The sequence below is a fragment of the Sus scrofa genome, chromosome 2 (genome assembly GCF_054392235.1).
Source record: "Sus scrofa isolate SSC_HxYL_T2T_F1_AM1 chromosome 2, Sscrofa_HxYL_maternal_Yorkshire_Landrace_v2.0, whole genome shotgun sequence".
Classification (NCBI taxonomy): Eukaryota; Metazoa; Chordata; class Mammalia; order Artiodactyla; family Suidae; genus Sus; species Sus scrofa.
The window spans coordinates 18,720,195-18,747,398 of record NC_139384.1 but is presented as its reverse complement, the minus strand read 5'-3'; the positions used below and the strand labels follow the sequence as shown (position 1 = coordinate 18,747,398).

Here is a 27,204-nt window from a genome sequence, read left to right as displayed (position 1 = left end):
CTTGTCAGCCTTGTGGTCTCTGCCTCTCCCCAGTGCATATTAATAATGTGCATTAATTTTGTTACCACCTTCCATTTTCCAGGTTGAGTCTTGTCTTGCTACTTTTGTCCAAGTCCGCAACTTCCTCAGGGTCCTGTGAACCACTTTTCCCTCCAAGCTAGTATGCCGACGGTTCCTGGCTTTGGGTCATCTGCCATTTTGTTAAACCACTTTCTTCTCACTAGTAAAGAGAGTCAGGAAGACCCAAATGCCCTGTGTTCACCGGGGGGGTAAGTAATTTGGTATAGTGCAAAGAGGATATTAGGAGGTTTCTCCAATGGATTGGTTGCCATTTCATCTTTACAATTTTTCAAAGGCTTTCACTTCAACTTACCATCTTTGACCAAAGCTAACATTAACTTTGCAACAGCAACCAAAAAAAAAAAAAATGTGGTGTTAACTCCTTCTTAGCTGGTACTTCTCCATTATGTTCTGCCTGAAATTTTCAAGCAGATGAAATGTGGTTGAACTAACATCACCATGGTAACTAACAGGGAGGCATTTTCTGTGTGTGTAGTTCTTTCTGCTGACTGTAGGCGGCAGTGGAGTCAGGTCATGTTTATAGATCTTACTGCTAGGAAAGATGTCACCCTTCAAGGCCTATGTCATCGTAGCCTAAAATCCAAGGAGAAGATAATGAAAAAGTAAAGACTGATTCTCAGTCCCCTCTCCCAACAACGGTTTTGATGCAGGCTTCTTTGGTTTCAGGGTTTCAATAAATGTTGCTTACAAAGGGTCACTTTTCATCCTGTCGAGGAAGACTTTATGATTCTGGAGACCATGTATATTTTTTCCACATGAAGACTAAGGACATGTGGTATAATGAATACATTTTTCTCCCCAAATCCAAGACAAGCAGCCACCATACTTTCAATGTCAGGGGATTAAGAATCTATAAACAATTTCCACTCTGTATTCACAGGACAGGTTCCTTTCCAGAAGGCATGATTTGTGTTGTTTTTCTGGGATTGAGGAGGAACAGGGAGGCTGGCTGTCCCTGTCTGACTCAGGCCCAAGAGACTGCATTTTCTGTGTGCATCCCTCCTCCTCCACAGTTCAGCACAGTTCTGGTGCACAGAGCCATCCCTAGCTGCTGTGAGTCACTGGGAATATCAATGGGTAGAAGGGAACTTCGTGCATAGTCCCTGGCTGGGTCACCCCCTAGGGTGAGTTAAGTCTTGGCTGTCAGAAACTGCTCTTGTGCCAGGAGTGCTAAGCCATATTTATTTTTACCAGGCCTCTCAGACTTTCTTGTTTGGAGTGAAAGATCCTGAAAAGCATGCCAGAATGGGCTGTTTGTCTCCCTTTTATTGTCCTTTGGGACATTCCCCTAGAAAAGTTGTAGGGGGTTGCCAATTCCAGAGGGGTCTCAGAGACATTGGTTTCCGCAGAAACACCACCCGTTTCCCTCATCCTTCTAGGACAGACCAGGGCACTGAATTTCCAAGATCAGAATATTGTCCTGAATTAGACCATCACTAATGGCCTTTTTGAAGGGAATACAGGGAGTGCTACAGAAACAAGATAGAAATGGGCACGATTTTGATCCAGTTGGGTTGGTAGAGTCCTCTTGCAACCCAGGCATCATCAACCTGAATTTCTAAACATAACTCTTCTGAAAGAGAAAATGGCTTTCCATTTCACACTTAAAAACAGTGGTTCTCGATCAAGAGTGATTTTGCAGACATGGGACAATACCTGGAGACATTTTGGGGAGTGGGTATGACTGGCAAATAATGACTAGAGGCTAAGGATGCTGCTAAATATCCTACAATAAACAGGACATCCCTCCTCACAACAAAGAATTATCCAGCCCCAGATAGTAATAGTGCTGAGATTGAGGGACCCTGATTTAAACGATTAAGAACATGAGTCTGCAAAGAATTGCTCCATCTTCTCTGTAGAACCACTGTCTTGTAAAAATGGAGGGAAGGAGTTATTAAAGTTATAGAAGGGAAAACTAAAGAAAGCACAGCTAAAAGAGCTAAAGAGTCCTAGACCTATCTGCCTAGGTATACCTACTTCTCATATTTACTCACTTAGTAAAAGTAAGTATTTATTATGGGTATATTATGTGCCACGTACTGTAGTAACAGGGGTAGACAGATGCATTGGGTCCCCGGACCTTACAATCTGATGGTTGGGAAGGCTACATGTACGTAGAAGCATCAAAAGAATGATGTCACAAATGAATTTAAAGCTACAAAAGAGGAGTTACCTGGTGCTCAGTGGGTTGAGGATCCTGCATTGTCACTGCTGTGGCTCAAGTCACTGCTGTGGTGTAGGTTCGATTCCTGGCCCAGGAACTTCTGCGTGCCTCAGGTGCAGCCAAAAACAAACAAACAAAAAAGAAAAACAAGCTGCAAATGATAGGGAAAAGTACAAAAAAAGTACAGAATTCTATGAAATGACAGATGGTTTAGATTTGGGGGTTCAAGGCCCGAGAGAGACACTTAATACTTAAGCTGAGTGAGATTCATTAGGCTGGGAGTTCCCACTGTGATGCAGTGGATTGAGGATCTGGCATTGTTGCAGCTGTGGCGTAGGTTTCAGCTGCTGCTCAGATTAGATCCCTGGTCTGGGAACTTCTGTATTGCCATGGGTGCAGCTGAAAAAGGAAAAAAAAAAAAAAAAAGAAGGAAAAAAGGCTAAGAGTGGATGGGGCAAGTCTCCTAGGCCGAAGGAACCACATGTACAAAGGCCCTGAGCCAGAAGTCTATAGGATTTATCGAGAAATATCGCTAACTTTTAGCAATGGGTATGCTTTTATCTAGGTTCAGGGGCCTTTGTTTGGAGATCAGAAGAAAAAATGAAAGTATAAAGGAATAGTCTGATTTGCTTTTCTGTGCTTACTTTAATTGCAAACCCTCCACAACACCACTTCTAGGACCACCACTTTTCATGTTCCAGTTCAGCAGCAGCATTTGAGTCAAGATCTGGGTACCATGGCTGTTTCAGTTCCCTGGCCTAACCTGGGGCATGCCCTGAAAAGAGGGACTTCTTAGCATATTTTTTTTTATCTCCTGAAAGCTCAGTACACACCTGGCACATGTAAGTAGAGGCTTGGTAGCAAACTTCTCAGTACATTTTGCATATTTCAGCAGCAAAGACGAATTCAGAGTGGTGGACAAACCAAAGGATCAATGAAGAAATACTCTTCAGTAACAAACATGAATTAAGCATCTATGTAAATGGTCTGTTTTCACACATGCCCCTTTATAACTCACTTTCTACGCAGGAGCCACACTGACTTCTAAAAACCAGATCAGCTCATGTTATTACTGGGCTTAAAACCTTCCAATGGCTGCCTACTGTACTCAGAATAATATCCATACTTTTCATGTGTCCTTCAAAGTCTTCATGACCTGGCCTCTGCCTACCTCTTTGATGGCTTTTCCCCTTCCGCATTCTGCTCTAGCCACACTGGCTTGCTTTCAGCTCTGCAACATGCTATCATTGCCGCCCCCCCCTCCCTTTTTTCTTTGGCAGGAGCTATCTCTTAGAATGCTGTTCCCCCAGACTCTTCCATGGCTGGTTTCAACTCCGTGTCACAGCCTCAGAACTTACCCACCCACCCGCCCACATTTGCCTTGTTTTCATCCACGGCATTTACCCTATTTTTTTTAGGAGATTGAATAAAGTTTCATGGAAGTAGTGGCATTTTGCCGAGGTTTTATAGGCTGTATAAGAGTTTACTAGACAAAGATGTGGGAGAGGTACATTCTAGGTGGGGAGAAGTGCTTATGCCAAAGCAAGAGGGTATGAGAGAGCTCAGTATGTTTGGGGATAGCGTGTGGGAAAGTATGGCTAGAGTATTAACTGTGTAAGGAAGGGTGAATGGCAAAGTGGCTGGAAGAGTAGGTTTGCACAAGACTGTGAAGGAATATATATGTCTCCATGTTAATGAATTTTGCTTCATCCTAATAATGGTGAGTTAAGCAATGTTTTCAAAGTAAGAAAGCAATGTGGTTAAGTTTGAATTTTAGAGCAATAAACTCTTGTAACAATGTAGAGGATGGCTTGTAGGAGAAAGAAAATTGACAGTGGAGACTGCAGCTTTTTATCCTAAGATTCTAAAATGTGGGAATTTCCACAGTCTCAGTTTATTTAATGATTCTTAGTAGATTCCCTCTCATCCACCTGAACTAGTTCTCTTAGCTTGTCTACATGCAGGATTGTCTCTGTGTCTTTTGTTGAGTTAGTTGCTTTTTCCCTGGGTATTTAAGAAATGGTGACCTGTTACAGACAGTATTTAGATGTAGGGAGGAGTCATCAATGCTGATTGATTTTTCTTCCTTTTTTCCTTTGGCCGCGCCCATAGCACGCAAAAGTTCCTGGACCAGGGATCAAACCTGAACCACAACAGTGACAATGCCTGATCCCAGGGAACTCCTTTTTTTTTCTTTGATTTTTAAATCTCCTTCCCAATGATGCCTTGCCATTTGTTGGCCTTTTTATTTAATGAGTTTTTGTCATGAATTGGTTCCCATGAATCCTACGGATTGGATGGCTTTCATTTCTAGACTTTCAACCTAAAATGGGGGAAAAGTATAATTAACAGGCATTTATTCTGTGAATTACTATGCATGGTCCTAGAAATATAAAGACAAATGGAAACTCTTCCTTCCAGGAATTCACAGTCTAGTAGGAGAATTCAAATAGGTGTGTGTGTGTGTGTGTGTGTGTGTGTGTGTTTGTGTGTGTGGTCTTTTTAGGGCCCCATCCTTGGCATATGGAAGTTCCCAAGCTAAGGGTTGAATCAGAGCTATAGCTGCTGGCCTACGCCACAGCTACAGCAATGCTGGATCTTTAACCCACTGATGAAAAGCCAGGGATGGAACCGAGTCCTCATGGATACTAGTCAGGTTCATTACTGCTGAGCCACAGTGGGAACTCCATTTTTTGTTTGTTTTTAATAACATAAATGTTTATCAAGGTGCATACTCCAGGACAGAGGAGGCACAGCTAATTTTTGTGGGCTACCAAGAAAATTTTTTCCCTGGCAGTTTTCTTGTGGCACAGTGGGTTAAGGATCCAATGTTGTCACCGCAGAACCTCAGGTCAGTGCTGTGGCATGAGCTCCATTCCTGGTCCAGGAGTTTTCACATGCAGCAGGTGCAGCCAAAACAAAACAAAACAAACAAAACAAAAGCCCCAAACTAATAAAAAAAATTCTTCCCTTTTAAACTGTATAAAAGTATAATTCTCAACTCTTTTTTGCAGCATTTGAAAATATAACAAGGTGCAAGTCTGTAATTGTCTTTGAGCGCCAGTTCAAGTTAAACAATGTCCTCTTAACCACTTTCTCACATTAGCTATTCTTAAGTGTCCAAGAGTTTGTGAACATTTCTTTTTCCTTGTAAATTCTCCCAACACTCTGGACTGTTGATCTGTGGCAGTCTAAAATGATTTGTCTGTAAATAGCACTTTTAACTAAACATGTAAATCTCATACAGTGGCATCACACCTCGCTTCTGCTTTGTTCTTATGGAAGATAAGTCTTTTAAGAAGAGCCTAGTAGCTCAGCATGAATTTCATGACCTGCATTTCTTAGTAGCTACTTTGCCTTTAGCATCTTTCTGCTTGATGAGTTGATAAAAGCTTGTCCTAGTTTCTTGAACCTGTTTTGTAGCAATAATTCAGACTGCGTTTTTCTTTCCCTATTGTTTCCTTGAGGTTTAAATCTTTTTGGTACATTTATGTTTGCTTTTCTGTAGTTTTCAATTCCAGGGAGGATTTTCTTCCCTATCAATTTCTTCAAAGGTCCTCTGCAGAGCCAGAGATGTCTATTAATTTTTTCTTTATAATTAGGAATTGTAATCTGATAAATTGATGTCTCAATGTATCCTCTCTTGTATTTTTCCTATTGTTTTGAGTTCAATGTTTCCATTCCTTATGCTGTGGTACTGACTGACACATCTCTTGCCCTCTCCGTTTTGATCAATTTCATATCACTTGCTTAGTTTCAGGATTGTGAGTTGATTTCTGATTTACCTCTTTACCCGGATGGTTATTTGCTTATGTAAAATTCTCAGAAGTATGTAATGGTAATTTAAGAACCCAAAAAGCCCATCTAAATTGAAGGCTGAAAAAAAATTTTTTTTCTTTCCTTAACACTCAGCAGGGACACAGAAATACATGTGATGTGAGCAATTCTTGTGTGTATTTTCCCTTTTAAGACCCAATATTGCGTATGTTTCACCAAAAAACTTCCTCTGCCACGGACAGGTTGCCAAAACCTATTCATGTAATAAATGGCAGAAGAGAAATCTAAAAGTAATGCCTTCTTCTTTTGGGAGAAACAAACGCTATCTGGAAGGTCATCACTTCTGCTTAAAAAACATTTTAAAGATTTTTCAAACCACGCATTGTTTGTTTTCAGGTTAAAATATATGCCTATTACAGAAAAATTTAAGACTGCAGAAAAGTATAAGAAGAAAAATATAAACAGTAATTCCACCACCAGTAAAAGGCTACCTGCTATTTCTGTGCAGCCCCAAATTTTCTTGAAGACTTAGCCAAGCGACCACCTGTCCTTTTCTAAGTGTTCCTCCTCAACAGAGTGTTTAGGACATTAAGAGTGAAAGACTGACTTTAAATATAAGGGCCCTTGGGATTTTTATGGAAGGGCTGGAGTTTAGGAAAAACCTACAAATTGCTCCAGAGATGACATCTTGTTCTTATTTAGCTTTCTTTGAGTCATTAACAGTCGGGCGCCACTGGTGCTGAAACTTATCATTATTATAACCGCAAATGGGTTAATGCCCAAACAAAGCTATATTCTTGGGGCTGGTTCTCAGCTCTACCACACAGACCCCAACAGCAGCACCTTCCAAGTCCCAGGATAATGCTCCACAAATAAGAGGATGTCAAATGTTCAGCCAGGACTCAAAATTCTCTTCTTTTATCTGGGAGCTCCCAGTTGCTGGCAGGGCAGAGCAAAAGGAAAAATAAATAAATAAAAACCAAGCCAGCAAACCCTTAAAAAAGAGGCTGAGTGGTTTAGCGGTCAGACCACTAGCCTGGAGGTTGGGATCACTGAAATCTAGTTCCAGCTCTCCCACTGATTGGCTGGATGATGTTAGACAAGTCATTTTCCTGACATGTTCCTCAGTTTTCCTACTTAGAAGAGGGAGAAGTGCATTAGAGAGTTTTAATAAGAACAAATGAAATGATCTGCAAGTAGCTTCAGGTTGCTTGGGAATAGACTGGAATTGTAATCCTTAATAATTACCCTCCTATTCCTTTATTTATATTACAGGAAAAAGTCAGTCACAGGTGTGAACTCCCATACCTTCAAGTCGCACTGAGGTTTGGGGGGGTAGGAGGCAAGGGTGAAGGAAAAAGGCAAACATTTGAGCAAATCTGCAGGGCTTCACATCAAATACCAAATTAGGAAATTTATTACCTCAAGATAACAAATGCTGCTCTGAGTTTGGCTCTGTCCTTTTATCCTTACCGCATGTAAACTCAGAGTGACTCACAGGAGCCTAGAAATGAGACATTTGTACAGTTTTATGGAAAGGGAGAATTAGGAGGTTAGAAGCTTCTGCTGGAGAAGGCTAAGAATAGACCACTCAGAACACAAAGAGAAGAACCTCCTCTTTCCTTTTCCTCCCAGTGTAGGTGGTCCACTGCTTTCCCAATCATTCCTTTGATAGAATGATTTTTGGGTTTTGTTTTTTTCTTTCTTTCCACAAAACCTCACCTTGTGTGTGGGAGAACTAACGAAAAAAGTGAGGACAGAGTGGCTTTTTTTCTACTAGGTTTGAACTGTGACAAGCGATATACACCACTAAGCTGTTATTGAGAGTGGAGAGGAGCAAAAAGAGAAATATCCGAATGTCTGGGAACTTGAAAACCAATGAATGTTCTCCCCCTCCTAGAGGAAAAGTAAGCAATTAGGGATATGAGAAAAAAAAATTCAAGAGGTGTCCTTGTTTGCGCACTCCATCGTTTCACGAAGATAAATGTCTTCGTAGGGGGAAAAAAAAAGACACTTGGGAAAGGAGTAGAAGTAGAAGGAAGGGCTATAAAGATAAAGAAGAATTTGAGAGGAAATATCAATGAAGTCAAAGAGTATTTAATGAACACTTTCTGGATGCCAAGCCTTGCCATAGGCAGAAAAGTCACAACCTTGACCTCAAGGAGAAGCCAAGGTATATGATGCGAAAGTACTTTGTAGTAAATTAAGATGGTAAATAATAGAGAGAGAAAAATAGGTAAAGGATACTAAATATTTATGGGAATTTAGGGGTGGGATTTATTCTTGTGAATTAGGATAAAAGTCGTATAAAGTAGGAATAGTTATGAAATTCAGAAACTTGGCTGTTTGGAGGGCTGGCAATAATTCTTCGATACCGGGAATTATGATGGTTTCAAACGAACTCTTCACCTCAAATTCTCCTAGAAGCAAAGCCTCAAGAAAGGGACTCCCCGGAAACTACTACCGCCACTAAGCGACCGCTCCCGGAACTGGTGTGGCCAGCTTGGCGTTGCGATACGGAGATTCTTTGCGTGACACCCACTCCGCCTCCCCGCCTCTGCTCCTGCCGCGTGGGTGCCATGGCAACGGAGGGAGCCTGAGACCTGGGTTCCGGAAGCCGGAGAGCTGCAGCTCTGAAGCTATTCTGGTCAAAGGATGCTGAGTCCGGAGCGCCTAGCCCTGCCGGACTACGAGTATCTGGGTAGGCGCTTCCTTCAGCTTTGGGAAGGAAAGACGAGCTGACGAATTAGACTAGGGTCTGGGGAAGAGGCGGGGGCGGGGTCTGAGTTGGAAAGAGTAGGGTGGGCTAGGGAGGGGTGGGGAGGGGGAGGGGACGGTTCAGGGCCTGACCGAGCCAGGCCCAGCGAGGAGGAGAAAACGGCATCTGGGGAGTATATAAGGTCTGAAGTGTACCCGCTGGAGCTCAGGCAATGTGGATTGTTCTCAAAGCAAGACAGGCTGGAGTTGAGAATTGGGGGCCCTTTGGGGGGAATGATTGACTTGCTGCTGGTGGAGTAACCTTGAAACCTTGAAGTGCCAAATCATTCATTCTGTGAGCAATCTGTTATAGCGGCAACTAACAGTTTTGAGCGTTTCTTTTACATTAGGCACCGTGCTAAACATTTTACACGTATTCTTTATTGATTCTTCATAACAGTCCTAGGAGGAAATTGTTTTTCTTCCATTTTGCAGACGGAGAAACTGAGGCTGAAGAGCTAACTTGCACCAATAAGGCCACTCAGCTAGAAAATGGTAGAGCTAGGACCAGAACCTAATATGCTGACTCCTGAGCTTGAGCTCTTGACCAGTAAGACTGTGGCTGTGGTACTTTAGACACACTATAGTACCTTCAGTGTGTAAGGCATTTACTGGGTGAAAAAAGGATATATGTGTGTGTGTATATTATACACACACACATATCTATAATCTATAATATACATGCGCATACATACATGCACACAATTTTGAAATATTAATAGACTATTTTTAGACTATTAATAGACAGCAATTTTAAGCTTACGGAAAATTGAGCAGATACTAGTATTCCCATATACTCCCCCTCTCTCCCACCCAGTTTCCCCTGTAACATCTGACATTAGTGTAGTACATGTGCTACACTTGATGAACCAATATTGATGCATTATTAACTAAAATCCACAGTTTACATTAGGATTCACTCTGTGTGTTGCACAGTTTTATGGGTTTTGACAAATACACAATGTCACGTATCCACCATATAGTATTATGCAGAATGATTTCACTGCCCTGAAAATCCTCTATGCTCTATTCATCCTTCCCTCTATCCCCCAACCATTGGCAACCACTGATCTTTTTACTGTCTCTAGAATTTTACTTTCCCAGAATGTTATATAGTTGGGGTCTTGCAGTATGTAACCTCATATAGTTGGATTCATATAGTATGTAGCCTTTTCAGACTGACTTTTTAAAATTTATTTATTTTTGGCTGCCCTGCGGCATATGGAGTTCCTGGGCCAGGGATCAGATCCAAGCCACATTTGCAACCTATGCTGCACCTGCGGCAAAATCTGATCCTTAACCCACTGTGCTGGGCCGGTATAGAACCTGCATCCCAGCACTCCACAGACACCGCCTATCCGATGCACCACAGCAGGAACTTCCAGACTGACTTTTTTCACTAAGCAATATGCATTTAAGATCCCTTCATGTCTTTTCCCAGCATGATAGCTCATTTCTTTTTTATCACTGGATAATATTCGCTTGTATGGATATACTATACGCATTTTTTAATGAGAAACAATTCTAGTTTAAAATTTTGAATTAGTAATATGGAAACTGTATTAAAAATATAAAAAGTCTCTTCCAAGCCCTTTCCCCTCATCTGTCAGTTTCCATCCATCCCCAGCACCCCTTAGTAACCACTAGTACTGGTTTTCTGTATCTTTCTCCAGAGTTTAGTTTAATATGTATATAAGGGTGAACATACTTTTTTCATTTAATATAGCTCACAGTGATTTCTATGTCAGTAGGGAGCTTTCTCATTCTTTTAAAAAAAATTTTAGCAGAGTTCCTGTCATGGCTCAGTGGTTAACGAACCCGACTAGGATCCATGAGGATGCTGGTTCGATCCCTGGCCTTGCTCAGTGAGTTAAGGATCCAGCATTGCTATGAGCTGTGGTGTAGGTCAAAGATGCAGCGGGGATCCTGCGTTGCAGTGGCTGTGGTGTAGGCCAGCAGCTGTAGCTCCGATTCAACCCCTAGCCTGGGAATCTCCATATGCTGCAGGTGTGGCCCTAAAACAGAAAGAAAAAAAAAATTTAGCTACATACTATTTAAATAATTTATTGGACCAATTCTATGTTGGTAGACATGTTGTTTTTAGCCTTTTGCTGTTATTGAAAGTATCCCCACTGACTAACCTGAAATTTTATTCCATTACTAGTATATCTGCAAGGATAAATTCCACAAAATGAAATTGATGGGTCAGGAATATATGCATTTTAAATACTTATAGATATTGCTGAATTGTCTTTCACAGGGGTTGTACCATTTTACATTGCTGCTAGCAATGTAAGAGAATGCCTGTTTCCCTGTAGTCTTTAAAACAAAATATATCAAACTCAAAGCATCAGATATTTTCAATCTGTTAAGTGACAGTCCCAGGGTAGATTTAATGTGCATTTCTTTTATGAAGTTGAGTATCTTTTCACCAAGTTTATTTGGTTTTTCAAAGGTGTGTGTGTGTGTGTGTGTGTGTGTGTATGTATGTATGTATGTATACACACACACACACACAGAGGGAGAGGGAGAGGGAAAGAGAGAGATTAATTGACCACATCAGCTAATCAATTGAAACAGAATAGTTATATCACAGGTAATTTTGTATCCAATGAATAATAATGTCAGTGTCTAGCAATGCCTAGACTTTGCTAAGGATATTATGTATTTTATCTTATTTATCCAGAACTAACGAATCCATGAAATATTTGAAAAGCCTAATCCATTGTTCAGTTCCTTGGATGTTTGCCTCAAAGGCTTGACATATTTAAATTATATGCCTCAAAGGCTTGACATATTTAATATACTAGTGCTTTGGTGAGTAGAAGTTGGTGGTTCTTCAATAGGTGGCTTTTTGGAGTTCCCATTGTGGCACAGTGGAAACGAATCCGACTAGGAACCACAAGGTTGCTAATTCGATCCCTGGCCTTGCTCAGTGGGTTAAGGATCCGGTGTTGCCGTGAACTGTGGTATAGGTCACAGACACAGCTAGGATCTGGCATTGCTGTGACTCTGACATAGGCCAGCAGCAACATCTCCAATTAGACCCCTAGCCTGGGAGCCTCCATATGCCACAGGTGTGGCCCTAAAAGGACAAAAGACAGAAGAAAAAAAAAAAAAAACCATAGGTGGCTTTTTTCCAGGAAGACTAATTCAGTGGCAGTGTTGACAATAATTTATAAACAGATTCAGGATTTCATGTTGGTTGAAAAAGCTTTAATGTCCAGCCACTTACCTAAAGATTGAACCCTGGACTAGAGCTCCTTCGGGTTATGTTGTATATTTAGGTGTCTTAACTCCTTGTCCTAGTCACCATCTGGACATTCATACTGCCCTAAGCAGGGTCAGTATGAATTGGCTTCTTCATAGTTTGTCAGACCATACAACTCTGCTGAAATGCGTTTGTCTTTAGTTGAGAACAACCCTGCCCATTATAATTTGGTCTCTTTTAGAGGCATGCTGTTGCTGTTTTGAAACATTCACCCTCAGTTTAATGACCACTTAACATTAATCCCCTATAGATTAATTTAATGAAATATTTTATTTTATGATTTGAAAATTTAAATACCTATGGAAGTTTTTTTGGCTTGGCTTGGCTTTTCTGTTTTTTCTTTTTTTGTAAAGTCACTCACATGTCCAGGCCTAGAGAAGAAAATTCATATAGAAGAAAAAAATTGCAGAGAAAGGAAAGCTCTAGGTATTCAGTGCATCAAAAAGTGAAAGTTCACTATCCCTTGGCAAGTGTATCTGGAGACCTCTTTAGTAGTCTGGTATAATTACAGGGATACCTATTCAGTGAATATCTATAGATTTTCCTTTCTACCTGCTAGCCAGGGCTTATATTTGCCTTTTTGACCACTAGTAAAGAAAACAATCTTTCATCATGTCGCGTAAACTGATCCATTCCCCTAGGACTTTGTGGATTAGGAACCTGTAATCATGGCCTGGAATGGCTGAGGATCTTAAGATCATCATTACAGAATCAGCGCAATGATGTTCCTTTGTGCATTCGTCAAAATGGAATGACAGAAACTGTGTTAATGCCCAGGCCTGAATAGAGAGAGGAGAGTCTGGTAAGGAGATGAAATAAATATGGAGCCCTTGAAAGGTTTCCAGCATTATGAAAGCTACTTATTGGAAGCTTCTGCCAGAGGCTGAGGTGTGTCTGTGTATCTGGTTGGGTGTGGAGAACTCTCTAGAGCAGAAGGGCAGCCTGTTCTGGTCCCAGGTTTGCAAAACACACCACCTACGTGCTGACCCAAATATAAGCATGAGGGTGCGATATTTATTGCTTTACACCACCCAAATTGGTGATGTACTTGCTTTCACTCATGCTCCAATTTGCCTTTTGTTTCCATGGAAACTGCTTATTCTCACTAACATTGGTCGTGGATTTGCATAATAGATAACACTAGGAAATCAGAGATGGTCTTTTTCCTTTGGAGGCTATACTTTTAGAGGAATCACAATAAATTGGATTTTTTTTAAGCTATAATTTTTGAGTACTTCATATGTGCTTAGCACTGTGCCTTAACTCATTTAATCTTCAAAACCACTATACAAGGTATGTGTTAGTATTAGTCCTATTCAGTAGTTAATATCGGCTCCTCATTTTCCAAATAAGGAAACAGAGGCTTAGGAAGGCTAATTGACTTGTACAAAGTCACATGGGCTATTATGTATAGCAAAGCAGGGATTCAAACCCAGGTTCATCAGTTTCCATGCGTGTTTTTTCCTCTCTACCAAGAAGATAAAAATAAACAAACCAAAATATCTTTTACCTGTGAAGGGCAGTGATCCTTGCTTACCTTCCTCCCGTTAAGAAGGGAGCTCTTAAACAATTCATTAGTTGCAAATAAGTTTCCTAAGAACAGGAATTGTATCTTACTCATCATCATATATCTACCTTTCGTAATATAGACACTTTATACTTGCATATGTGTTAAATTGAATATGAATAGTCTGACCTTAGGGTACCCCAAGTGTGAACAGCTAACAATAATAACGACTTATCAAGCACTTACTATGTACCAGGTAGCATTTTATGTGCTTTACATACAGTAATGCACCTGAAGATAGTTTCAGTTTTTATCTGCATGTCACATATGAGGAAATTGCACTATAAGGTATTAAATAACTAGTTAGTGAGTCCTGGAGGAAGAATTCTTATTCAGTAGAATTCTTATTCTTATTCTCCGGAGTCCATGCTGTTACATTCCATGCTTTGAATACCTTGAGGCAGCTCCAAATATGAGGCTCTAACTATTGCATAGACCTGCATGCGATTCAGGAATAAGATCAGGTGACTCTAAGGGCTTAATTTAACATTTCTGCCAGGAGGGGGCATCCTAGGCACCAGGATGGATCAGAGAGTAGTAAAATTCCAGTTCCCTCTTGCCATTGAACTTGTCTCTTAAAGGCAGGCAAGAAGGAAGATAACTTCCAAGAATAAACCATTTAGGAGAGTTTTAATGACAATTGATGTCCTTGGGATAGCTGTGTGACCTTGAAGAAGTTACTCTACCTCTCTGTGCCTTAGTTTCCTTATCTGTGGATAATAATGGCACTTCACCTCATATGTAGTCTTTTAGAGCAATACCTGGTTGCTGCACTGTATCTAAATTATAAAAAGAGGGTATATAAAGATGAGTAAGATATCTTTCCTTCTAGAGCACCTAGTAGGTGCTCAATAAATAGTAAATGCTATTATTATTACTATACTTTTATAAAAATATGTAGTGCATCTGTGGCAGCTGTAAAATTGTACTTCTCAGATCTATTATGGGAGAGGGGAGAGTAATTGACTCCCAACCCCAGCTCAAAATCCAACACTCTCTTCACACCAAGGTCATACTTCCTGCAGGTTGCTCCAGATGACTGGGTGGGAGCCATTTTATGCAAAATGTGACTTCTCTGATGGTGACTTAGGCTTGAGGACACCCACTGCACTACAGTCTAACACTCTCACTCTCTCTTCTGTCGGTGCACATTGTGATCCATCAGCTGTCCCAGCCTCTTCCAGCTTCCTCCTCATTTTCCTCATGGGCTTTCCCTCCAGTATATCTCTTGCATGTCTGATCCTGTCTTGTCTGCTTCTTGGAGTACCTGGACAAAGACAGCAGCCAACAGTCACTGATAGAGTCCCTTCCAGTCATGAGGTTAATATAGTTTCTTCAGGCCTTGGCAAAAGTTCTGACATATGATTCTGTTGAAGACTGTTAGGTGTTACTGATCTTTTTTTTTTTTTTTCTCATTTGCTGATACCACAGCACGATATTTACTTGTGTTGTTTCCAGACACAATCCTTTCTTTCTTTCTTTTTGGATGAATCCTGATAAGCAAACTTATTCTAATTTGAATATAATTAGTGAACTTTCCAAACCCATGCTAGGAAACATTGCTGTAAGGTAACTGAAATACTCTCGGGACTTTAGAGTACTTGGGTTTTTGCAGAGAGAAAGAAAATATTACAGATGTTACACTGACTTCCTGAATCTTTGGAAACTAGGATTATAACATATAAAAGCTAGTCACTTGAAGGAAGTAATGAACATGTTCACAAAATCATGTCTTTACTTTCTTCTCCCCACTTCACCTTCCTTTCTTTTCTTCCTAATTGTTCCTTTCTTCCTTCCTGAATATCTTCTCTCTATAAAGCAAAGAATGAGTATGAAGTCTCCCTCCCTATAGCAAACTTAGGCCATGGACGGGCGATGGGACATATTCATAAATGACTGTAACACAAAGTGACAGTATAATAAGTGCCATTACAGAACAGGTAAACTGTATGTATGCAGGTATCTTCACGCTTTCCCAGTTTGGTTGGCAGGATCATTAACCCACTGTACCACAGCAGGAACTCTTCATTATTATTTAAGTGACCAGTTTTGTATATTAATCCTAATTCCCAGTGACAGAAAGGTAGTGTTACATCTGTCATATTTCTTTTTATCTTTCTGCAACAACCCAAGCACTCTAAAATCCCAAGAGTATTTCTGTTAACTTTTTTTAAATAGCAATGTTTCCTAGCAGAGGGTTGGGTTTGGAAGGTTCACTAATTATAGTCAAACAAAAATAAGTTTGCTTATGAGAATTCATCCAAAAGCAAAAAAAAAAAAAAGAAAAGAAAAAAATGAAATTGTTGTGGCAGAGGCAGCAGTTCCCTAGGTAGCTCAGTTCTGGGATGTGCCTTTGGGAGTTGTTCCTGGGAGTTCAGACTAGAATCTGTGTCTTTCACCTTTCCAGGGATTCTTTAGTTACTTAATAAATATAATCAGTGTTTTTGTTGGGGGAGAAAGAGCAAGTGGGTTTTAAGACATGTTATTTGTCAACCCTTACCCACCCCCATTTCTCTAAGGTAACTGATTGCAGGTGATGTCAGTGTTATTACAGGGTTTAAAAATAGTTCTGTAAATTTTTTACCTTGCTTATCATTTATATATACAAGTAATCTTAAAATGTTTGCTATAAATACTGTGCAAAAGTTGGGGAAATCTTTTATGTTATACATACCACAATTGCTAAATGAGTAAATTTAAGAAGTTGAATAAAGGTTTTTTTTGTTTTTGTTTTTATTTTTGGCTTTTTGCCTTTTCTAGGGCCACTCCCGCTGGCATATGGAGGTTCCCAGGCTAGGGGTCTAATTGGAGCTGTAGCTGCCGGCCTTTGCCACAGCCACAGCAAGGTGGGATCGGAGCCTTGTCTGCGACCTACACCACAGCTCACGGCAACGCCAGATCCTTAACCCACTGAGTAAGGCCAAGGATCGAACCTGCAACCTCATGGTTCCTAGTCAGATTCGTTAACCGCTGTGCCACAACGGGAACTCCGAAGCTGAGTCAAGTTTTAAAAAGTAATAATATTAGATCAGAAGAGACAAATGCTCCATTAGCTTATCTCTAGTTCGTCATCCTATTTATATCCTTATTAGCCTTTAATATAATTATCTTCTTTATCTGTTTGTGTATTTTGTTATTATCTCTTTCTTACCATAAGGGCAGGCTTATTCTCTCAGTATCTCCAAAATCTAGCACAGTGCTTGCCAAGTTAAGTGCTCAGTTGTTAAATGAGTAGTCTGCTTTAAGTAGCAGAATAGTTTTCTTTGTTTGTTTGTTTTTTAATGGAAGAAAGGAATCCAGACAACATATATTTATTGAATTCCTACTGTATGAGACGCTAGGCGTTTTTTGTTTTTTTTTTTTTCCCTCCTTCCATTGACACAAAAAGGATGACCGATTAAAATCTTTCCTCCAAATTCTGTCCAGGAGTTGGGGATCACTGTTATTTGCATAAATATCACATTTACTAAATGAGTGAATTTAGTTTCTTTGTTGATACTGCATTTTCTTTGTTTTGGTTATCCAACAGTAAGATTTCATTCATTTTTTAAAATGGCGTTTTATGAAGAAAGGAAATTGTATACAATTTGGGGGCATTTCCTTGCAATCCTGTCTTCAGTTGGGTGTTGTAATATACTTTGATGAAGACTGGAATTACCCTTGTCAACTAATCTGCGGGTCCTCTGTGTGGGGAAGCCCTTGCACTACTTCCCTACGGGCCTTAGGAAATAGCTCATTCTATGATTGGAATTTCAAGTCAAAACACATTTATCTGAGCAGAATTTTAATGATTTATCAAAGAGAGGAGGGATTTTCCCAAACACATCTGAACTTACCAAATTACTGATCCCATTAGCTATGTTTTCTCTTAAGCACCTTTCTTTAAACAAAGTCATTACTGCTGAAATCATCCAATGTATTTTTCATAAAAGCTTTTGACTAAGTTTTGTTTGATTAGCAGGAACCCAGTAAAAGTAAATATTGTTTGAGAAGGCACTTTCAGAGCCCTTTCTTTTTCTTCATTGAATTAGCTTTTTAAAAGCGCTATTCTTTGGAGAGAGTAAGAGCCTTTTTCCAGCTGTCCTATTGTGTAGCTCAAGGTCTTGTTAATACTATTATCTGGCCCCGAGATTACAGGTAATTGTGATAAAACACAAGCTTCAGTTTCTGTAATCTCAGACAGAAATCTGTTTGTGCACTGGCCTTCATATCAGGTGTTTGTTAACTTCAGACATCTCTCACCTGGGATAGCCCCACTGGCCTCCAGTAAATAGGTGTAGCTGGCAGGGACAGGGCTACTTTGGAGCCATTGCCCCCCCACCCCCGCCTTTTTAAATAATGTGGCAGAACTCCTCCTATGGCCAGATTATATACACCATGTGCGCTAAAGAGGAAAATTATGTATTTTTAAATGGGCATGCTTGAAACAATAACACTTTTGAATGTGAAATGTACCGAAAGGCCACATGTCTCTGGCTTTGCTTGTCAAATGGAGAGGCTGCCAGAACCTCTCGGCTCCATGGTTCTCATGCCCTAATGTCCTGCAAATTGACACGTAAGTAGGCAACACACAAAGAAGCTCAGCCCATGAGAAAGTGAGTTTGGGCGCTTGGGCTGGCCTCCTTTCTCTCTGTGTGGAGTTCTTTCCAGCTTTGCTTCTTCTGTCCCATCTTAGTTTTTCAGAAAGGAGAGATTAAATGTGTCTGGTATTTCAGCATGTTAACTGTACAGGCAACATGAGGCGAGCACTCAGGCCACTGTTCAGCCTGTCATATGGAAGGAATTGCCTTTCAGGGGAGATTATAATTGTGTATGTAGCCACACAAATGCACATTCTGCCTGGAGGAAAATGAACAGAAGAGGAGGCCTTATGCTGCCACTCAGGTCTCTTTGTTGGAAGGCTGCATAAGAAGCCCTTACATGGCATAGTCAACTCTTCTGGGCTTAATGAGTCATCTTTTTGTGTGATGCCTACTTCAAAAAACAGGAAAAAAAAAAAAAAAAAAAAAAAAGATTGGGGTGGTTGGGGCGGGAGGCAGGGGGAGAAGAAGTAACACACTCTTCCCCAAGTGAGTTGCTTTTATTGGCCCTGCACCTTTGTCTAAGAGTTTTGTATGTTCCTGATGACATCATTTAGAATGCTAGTGCACAGACAGTAAACAAAAAATAATTTAGCTTTCAGGCAATTTAGAGAAATGATGATAAGCTTTATAAACAGTGAATGTATGAGCTTAAACAACAAGCATGACCCCAGTCCTTTTTGGAATGTGATGCGTTGAAAGATGGCTGTAGAGAAAACTTGAAGCTTGATGCTTTTGAATTACGTACATTTCAGACTTGAGGCCATGGTTTAGTGTTAATCCTTAGCACTATATTCTAGTTAGTGGATAAAATACAGACTACCATGTAAGACATTAAACCCTTTGAGCCATAGCATTTTACCTGTAAGAAAGGAAAAGGCCATATTACCACCTATCTCACAGGAATGTTAGGCGATTGAGAAGATAAACATGTGGAGCTCTTTATAAGGAAGGTATTTTGTAAATAGAAAATGACATTATTATTCTCCTTGACCAAATTTCCCCGACACATGGAGTTGGTAAAAGCTACCTCATAGGGGGTTGAAAGGATGAATTAATTAATACATGTCAAGTATCTTAAAGTAAACTATTTAATGAGACCTAAAATTGTTTTTCTTGGTAGTCTATAGACTACCAAACCTGATATTGAGACATGTGATTAACTTGTAGTCTTCCATGTGCCATCAGTCTTTTGCCTTGTCTCCAAGGACATGCATGGTAGAGGATAGAGAGTAGATGGGTAGAAGAAAACAGGCTAGGTCTTCAGGAAGAATGGCTTTGCCTTTTTCTCTTCAAGGTTATGCCTAGGAATAGTCTTTGGAGTCTTGCTAATCTCTATTGCCGTGTCTGGACATAGGTAGGGACTGTTTTGACCTTTGTTCTTCCAGTAAATATTTGGTTTTGATCTCATGGTTCTAAAGAAGAAACAAAGTTATAAGGAAAAGAAGTGATTGATTTGTCTCACACTGTGAACTTTTCTTATCATATTTCTTAGTAGTTAAGAGAAAATAATTATTATTGAAGGGCCTAACATTGAGTTCCCCAACTGGAAAGTTCTTAAACTCAGCCAAGTATTAAAAACAGCTTTGGTTGTTATCTTTAGAGGAGAATGGACACCAGAAAAGGATTTATATCTTTAAGTGACATAATTATCACTGACATCTCTACTTCCATTTTTGTTGGTATTTTCATAATATTTTAGGCAGTGAAACCTGAGAAGACCCAATCAGGTAATTTTCAAGTTTAAAATCTCACCTTTTGTTTCCATGTATAGTAACATTTGGGTAACTTCACCTCCCAGATTTCATTTTCTATTAGATGACTCCAAATGAGAAATACTATTTCATTTAAATTCTAAACCCTTAGAAGAGATTACTTCTCTCACATTTTTAAAAATACAGAGGTAGTATTTCCACTTCTAAGTGGGTAAGCCCCCCAGATACTCTCTTCAGTGGCAAATATATTCAAGGAGATGTACACGGGATGGCAGATGGGGTCATTCTCATGTTCACTAGGACTGGAGATAGTCAGCAGTCTCATTTAGTCCTTATAAGATATTTGTGATGTTGATACCAGCCTGTCCCCACTGTGCCATGGGGAAACTGAAATTTATGTTATGTAACTTGCCCAAGGTCGCTGAGCTAGTAAATGTGGAGGTGCCACTTGAATGAAGTTTATCTGACTCTAAAGCTTGTATTGTTAGCTACTTGACTTTTAGGTCTGATTTCTCAAGGCCCTCTTTCCTATTCAGTTCATAAGAATTTAAGGGTCAAAACTTAATATTTTAACAGAAATGTCTGCAGAATATCTGATATATTCCTGATATTCTTTGGCATAATAGAACATAATTTAATGTTTTCTTGATGATGGAATGTCATTATTTTAGACATTTGTATTGTACTGTAGATAAGTTATACCATTTACTCATGAGGCGGATATTAAGAAATAGGGACTTAGAGAACTTAAGTAAAATTTCCAGTGTTTATGTCGATAGCAGTTGGTGGATCTGCAATTTGATGCTAGTTCTTCAGATTCCAAATTTGGTGGTTTAGGTGCCTGTTGATGTTAGTTAAATCTGACTTTATAGCTATTAATTAATGACAAGAACTTCCCCCCCCCCAGTGCTCAAAACTCCCCTCTTTCCAGACTAAGGTTTCCTACTAGGTCATTAAGCTGTTGAGATGACTGAGATTTTGTACTTTAGGTGATTTTGTGCCACTAATCTCAGGGGGATGGTTAAGTAGCTAGTATAAAAAATCCACCGTTGTCGCCACCGCCCTCTCCCAGTGCAGTGACTCATATAAGAGAGAACTGTGTTTCTGTTTAACTTAACCCAAGTCCAGGATGTGGAAGGCAGGATCTACTCAAGGAAACCATCATAGGACTTCGGGGTAGCAGGGCAGCTGTGCCCTTTGGAAGACATGGTTTCTGAAGATCCTCAGTTGTAGTAGCTATTTCCAGTCACAGAAAAGAAAGGGGGAAAGATTGAGTCCAGGGCAAACACCTTTTAAACAAGTAAGGCAGATGTTGCAGGGGGAGGGATGGCCTGGGGGTTTGGGATTGGCATATGCACACTGTGGCGACAGGAATGACTGGCCAACAGAGACATACTGTTAACATGGGGAACTCTATCCAGTGTTCTGTGATGGTCTGTGGGGAGGGGAATCTGAAAAGGAATGGATGTTGTGTGTATGCATGACTGGATCACTTTGTTTTTGGGCAGAAATTGTTGCAACATTGTGTATCAACTGTCCTTCAATAAAACTTTAAAAATGGGAAAAAAATAAGTTACAAACATCACTTGTGCTCATATTTCATAGGTGAGAACTTAATATGTAAGGCCCCTGCTAATTACAGAGGAGCCTGGGAATTGTAGTCCAACTAGACAACTGTTTGTAAGAAGAATAGGAGCACATGTTTGGGGGGGCAGGTGCACACAATAATCTGCTGTATCTGGTATGTGCAGTGGAGTGTCTCTTCCACTCAAAGTGGGTTGTGTTTTTGGTAGTGGCTTGCCCTTTTCAGAAGCAAAGCTTGCGAGTCCCCATTGTGGTTCAGTGTGTTAAGAACCCGACTAGTATCCATGAGGACGCAAGTTTGATCCCTGGCCTTGCTCAGTGGCTTAAGGATCTGGCATTGCCGTGAGCTGTGGCATAGGTCCCAGACACGGCTCATATCCCATGTTGCATAGGCCAGCAACTGCAGCTCCCATTCGACCCCTAGCCTGGGAACTTCCATATGCTGTAGGTGTGGCCCTAATAAAGAAAATAAAAGAACCAAAGCTTGGATGTACCAGCTGGTGTTTGACTTGTCCTCCCCACCTCTACCTCTTCAACTACAAAGTAGTTCATCCCTTGTCCCTGTGTCCCTCTTCTCTTCTGCCCTATGGTACTGCTGAGCTTGACTGCTCCCTTGTTAGTATTCTCCCTTTCTCTCTTCCTTTCTGCTTTTTAGGGCCACACCCATGGCATATAGAAGTTCCCAGGCTAGAGGTCGAATCAGAGCTGTAGCTGCCAGCCTATGACACAGCCACAGCAATGTCACATGTGAGCCGTGTCTGCAACCTACACCGCAGCTCACAGCAATGCCAGATCCTTAACCCACTGAGCAAGGCCAGGGATCGAACCCTCAACCTCTTGAATTCTAGTCAGGTGGATTAACCACTGAGCCATGATAGGATGACAGGAACTCCCTTTATTTTTTCTTTCTTAACTCTGTTTCCTGTCATTTCTCTTGTATCACTTCTCTGTCCTTTGTAAACATTTACAACTAATCTGAGTAGTCCTTTTCTGCACTTTAATGAGCACATGCAATGTTAAGGTTTTAGTTCTTTGTTATTGCATTGGTTGCTGGGTGTTGGGATTTACTTTGCTGCCAGATAAAATCTTTTTGAGTGGGAGTTAGAGACCCGTTGTCGGAACCAAGATCTTGTCTCCAGAGAGAGTGTTTTATAATAAATAAAGATATTTATCTTTGTGGACTGAGAGTAGTTGGTAAGAGATTTAGAAGAACAAGGCAAAGGTGGTGCTGCAGAAACTCGGGGAGGAGTGAGTTTCATGATGGAGGGAGTGTTCAGTGATATCAGTGCCTCAGAGAGGTCAAATACGATAAGAGCTGCAAAAGAGATTGTGGCATTAGGTGAGGGGCAGGATGCCAGATTTTCTTTGGATTGAAGAGTAAATGGGAAGGGGGAGGGATCTGAGACCATAGGGAGGCTAGACCTGTTTCCAGAAGTTTGGTGGATTGAGGAAGGAGAAGAGGGGGTGATAGCAAGAGTAGGGAGAGTTTATTGTTGTTTTTAAGTTTTTAGATGGGAAAGACTTAAGGATGTTTATAGGCTGAAGGAAAGAGAGTCATTGTAGAGGAGAGGGGGAAGATGCAGGAGAAGAACAAGACGATTAAATGATGGGTAACTTTTTCAGAAAAGGTGGGAGGGAATTCTGAGATCAAGGACAGAGGTGCAAGGTTGTTTTGGGAGGTGGGAGTCAGGGCCATGTTTGTGCATTAGGCACTGTAGGCATTGTGCTTAATCTATAAACTGCTTTGAGATCATTGAAAACATTTGATACCTAAAACATATTTATTGGCGTTCATATAGTGGCTTAGGGGAAACAAATCTATCATCCATGAGGATGCAGGTTTGATCCCTGGTCTTGCTCAGTGTGTTAAGGATTTGGCATTGCCGTGAGCTGTGGTGTAGGTCACAGATGCGGCTCAGATCTGGCATTGCTGTGGCTGTAGCACAGGCCAATGGCTACAGTTCCAATTCAACCCCTAGCCTGGGAACCTCCATATGCTGCGGGTGGCCCTAAAAAAAGAAAAAAAATTATATAGACCCATAGTGTAATGTTACTTTTATTGTTAGAGTATGGACAAACATTTTGCTATATTTGAAAGCAACTTATAGGTAAGATTTTTCTCAATTAGCTGGAATTCCCAAGTGAGAGATCAGGTCCTAAGACGGTTTTAAAACAACTGTACAAAGGTATATTATTCAGCAGTTACAAAGAAGGAAATCCTACCATTTGCAACAATGTGGATGGACCTTCAGAGCATTTATACACACACACACACACACACACACACACACACACACACACACATTTTTGCTTTCTAGGGCCGCAGCCACAGTATTTGGAAGTTCCCAGGCTAGGGGTCAAATTGGAGCTACAGCTGCCGGTCTACGCCAGAGCCTCAGCAACGCCAGATCCTTAACCCACTGAGCAAGGCCAGGGATCAAACCCGCAACCTCATGGTTCCTAGTTGGATTCGTATCTGCTGCGCCACAACGGGAACTCCAGAGTGTTATGTTAAGTGAAATTAGAGAAAGACAAATACTGTATGATCTCACTAATGTGTATGTAATATTTAATATGTATCTTTTTAAAATCCTGGACTCATCGATACAGAAAACAGATTGGTGGCTGCCAGAGGGGTAGAGGGTGGAGGGTGGGCAAAATGGGTAAGTGGGAAAAAGGTACAGACTTCCAGTGATACAGTAAATAAGTCCTAGGAATGTAATGTACAGCATAATGACTATAATTAATAATACTATGGTGTATATTTTTAAAGTTGCTAAGAGAGTAGATCTTTAAAGTTCTCACAAGACAAAAAGTTGTAACTATGTGTGATGATGCATGTAAACTTGACTTACTGTGGTGGTCATTTCACAATATATGCAAATGTATTGTGAAACTAATATAATGTTATATGTCAATTATATATCAGTGAAAAAAAAGAAAAAGAAAAAACCCTGACTCTACAAGGAATAATTGTATTTACACAACAGAGACAGAAAGTAAGGATGGCGAAGGACAGAGTTAAGCTTAGAAATGGAGCTGATCCAGCACAAATGAACATCTCCTCAGAAAAGAAAATCATGGACTTGGAGAAGAGATTTGTGGTTGCCTGATGGGAGGGGGAGGGAGTGGGAGGAATCGGGAGCTTGGGCTTATCAGACACAATTTAGAATAGATTTACAAGGAGATCCTGCTGAGTAGCATTGAGAACTTTGTCTAGATACTCATGTTGCAACAGAAGAAAGGGTGGGGGAAAAATATAATTGTAATGTATACATGTAAGGATAACCTGACCCCCTTGCTGTACAGTTAGAAAATAAAAAAAAAAAAAAAAAAAAAGAAATGGAGCTGAAAGTTGCCCTTCTTTACCTGACCACCTTGTCTTTGACGTATGATTCAAGGTTATCTCCTTAGAGTTAGAAAAGCAAAAGTAAAAGGCATAAGATATCAAAGAAAATTTGTGTTGGTTTCTATGGGAAAGAAGAAAGACAGTTTGACTGGAGGCAAGTAGAAGAATTCTGAACAGCATTAAGACATTTGAAGTAAGGATGTGTAATTAGATCCTTTGGGGAAAAAAAGGAAGCAATAAAGAACATTAACAGGAACAAAGTTAACTATGTAAATTGGAGTTCCTGTAGTGGCTCAGTGGCTAACGAACCCTAGTGTCCATGAGGTCGTGGATCCGATCCCTGACCTCACTCAGTAGGTGAAGGATCCGGCATTACTGTGAGCTGTGGTGTAGGCCAGCAGCTACAGCTCTGATTGGACTCCTAGCCTGGGAACCTCCATATGTGCGGGTGTGGCCCTAAAAAGACGAAAAACCCCCAAACAACTATGTAAATTATCCTCATGGATGCTAATTGGGTTCTTAACCCACTGAGCCACAGTGGAAACTCCCTCACCATCTCTTTTGATATTTTTCTGCATATTTTATTTTATTTTTATTTATTTATTTATTTAGGGCCACACCTGCAGCATGTGGAAGTACCCAGGCTAGAGGTCGAATCAGAGCTGTAGGTGCTGGCTTATGCCACAGCCTCAGCAACACCAGATCAAAGCAACCTACACCACGGCTTAACACACTGACAGATCCTTAACACACTGAGTGAGGCCAGGGATCGAACCCATGTCTTCATGGATACTAGTCAGGTTCGTTACCACTGATCCACGACAGGAACTCCTTGCTGCATATTTTAAAATAAACTGCTCTTCTTGATTTTTCAGTCTAAGATGTTACCTAATGATTTCTTATGATGGATTTAGTGCTTTTATACCCTCTAACTTCCCTTCCTCCTAGCCTTCCAATAAAATTATGATTTTTTTTTGGTTAAGTCAATATTCACTGTTTATTATCATGAAGGAAATGGTATGTATACATTAGTCATGTTGTATACTATGATTGCATTTCTCCTTTTTTTCATAGCTGTTTTGTGTGTGTGTGTGTGTGTGTGTGTGTGTGTGTGTATGTGTGTTTTCTTCTGGAGTTAATCATTGCCTTGTCTTTTGTTTGGTTGGTTTTCTATGGACTTGTCTCTAATTTCTGCCCAAATTCTCCAACCAAAAGGTTAGTCTTCTCTTGGTTCTGCAGACATATCAGGTATTCTCTGAATTTCAGTTGATTTTCTTCAGGATAAGTCTCCTGGAGTACTCCTTCACCAGTTCATTGTCCTGCTTTGCTCCAGTCTGGCCTGGATGCTCTCTAACTCCCTTGTCCCTATCATGGATAGTACTTATCTCTCTCAAGTTATACACTATATTTCCTGAAGTTTCTGTTTTCCTTTTTCCTTATATATGCTTTTTTTTTTTGTTAGGTTGCATCTTTCAGTAGCTTTCTGAGAAAGGGTGCATGCAAAATAAGATTTAGAGCCTTGGAGCTTCTGCTGTGGTGCAGTGGGATCTGATGCGTCTCTGCAGTGCCAGGATGCAGGTTCTATCCAGGGCCTGACTGGCACAGTGGGCTAAAGGATCAGGTGTTGCCAGAGCTCCAGCACGGGTGGCCAAAAAAGGAAAGCGAAAAAGATTTAGAGCCTAATGTGTTTCTTAAAATGTCTTTTTATTACCTTTACACTTGATTCGTAATTTGTGTAGGTATAAAATTCTATGTTGGAGATAATTTTCCCTTAGAATTTTAAAGGTATTTTTATTCTCCCCCCGCCCCCCGCCTTTTCCGCCACCCCTGAGGCATATGGAAGTTCCAGGGCCAGGGATCAAGTCTGACCCACATCTGTGATGTATGCCACAGCTGTGGCAACACCAGATTTTTAATCCTCTGCGCCTGCCAGGGGATTGAACCGGCAAATCCACAGAAAGGAACTGGATCATTAAGTCACTGAACCACAGTGGGAAGTCTATCTCTCTCTTCTTTTTTTTTTTTTTTTTTTTTTTTTTTTTTTTTTTTGCTATTTCTTTGGGCCGCTTCTGCGGCATATGGAGGTTCCCAGGCTAGGGGTTGAATCGGAGCTGTAGCCACCGGCCTACGCCAGAGCCACAGCAACGCGGGATCCGAGCCGCGTCTGCAACCTACACCACAGCCGCGTCTGCAACCTACACCACAGCTCATGGCAACGCCAGATCATTAACCCACTGAGCAAGGGCAGGGACCGAACCTGCAACCTCATGGTTCCTAGTCGGATTCGTTAACCACTGCGCCACGACGGGAACTCCCCCCATCTCTCTTATTTTTTAGCCTTCCATATTGCTGTTGA

The 27,204-nt window shown here is 40.7% G+C and overlaps 1 protein-coding gene across 4 annotated transcripts in view; it reads left to right on the top strand.

Moving 5' to 3' along the window:
- The first annotated feature begins 8,611 nt into the window (after nt 1-8,611).
- The window catches only part of CSTPP1 (centriolar satellite-associated tubulin polyglutamylase complex regulator 1), a 206,858-nt gene continuing 188,265 nt past the window's right edge, over nt 8,612-27,204 (top strand). For 3 of the 4 annotated variants that reach the window (XR_014836291.1, XM_005660916.4, XM_085009191.1), the window contains exon 1: nt 8,648-8,726. Coding sequence is in view for 2 of the 4 variants with exons in the window: in XM_005660916.4 (XP_005660973.1) it covers nt 8,681-8,726 (46 nt within the window). In the remaining 2 variants the exon portion in view is untranslated. 4 annotated transcript variants of the gene reach the window in all.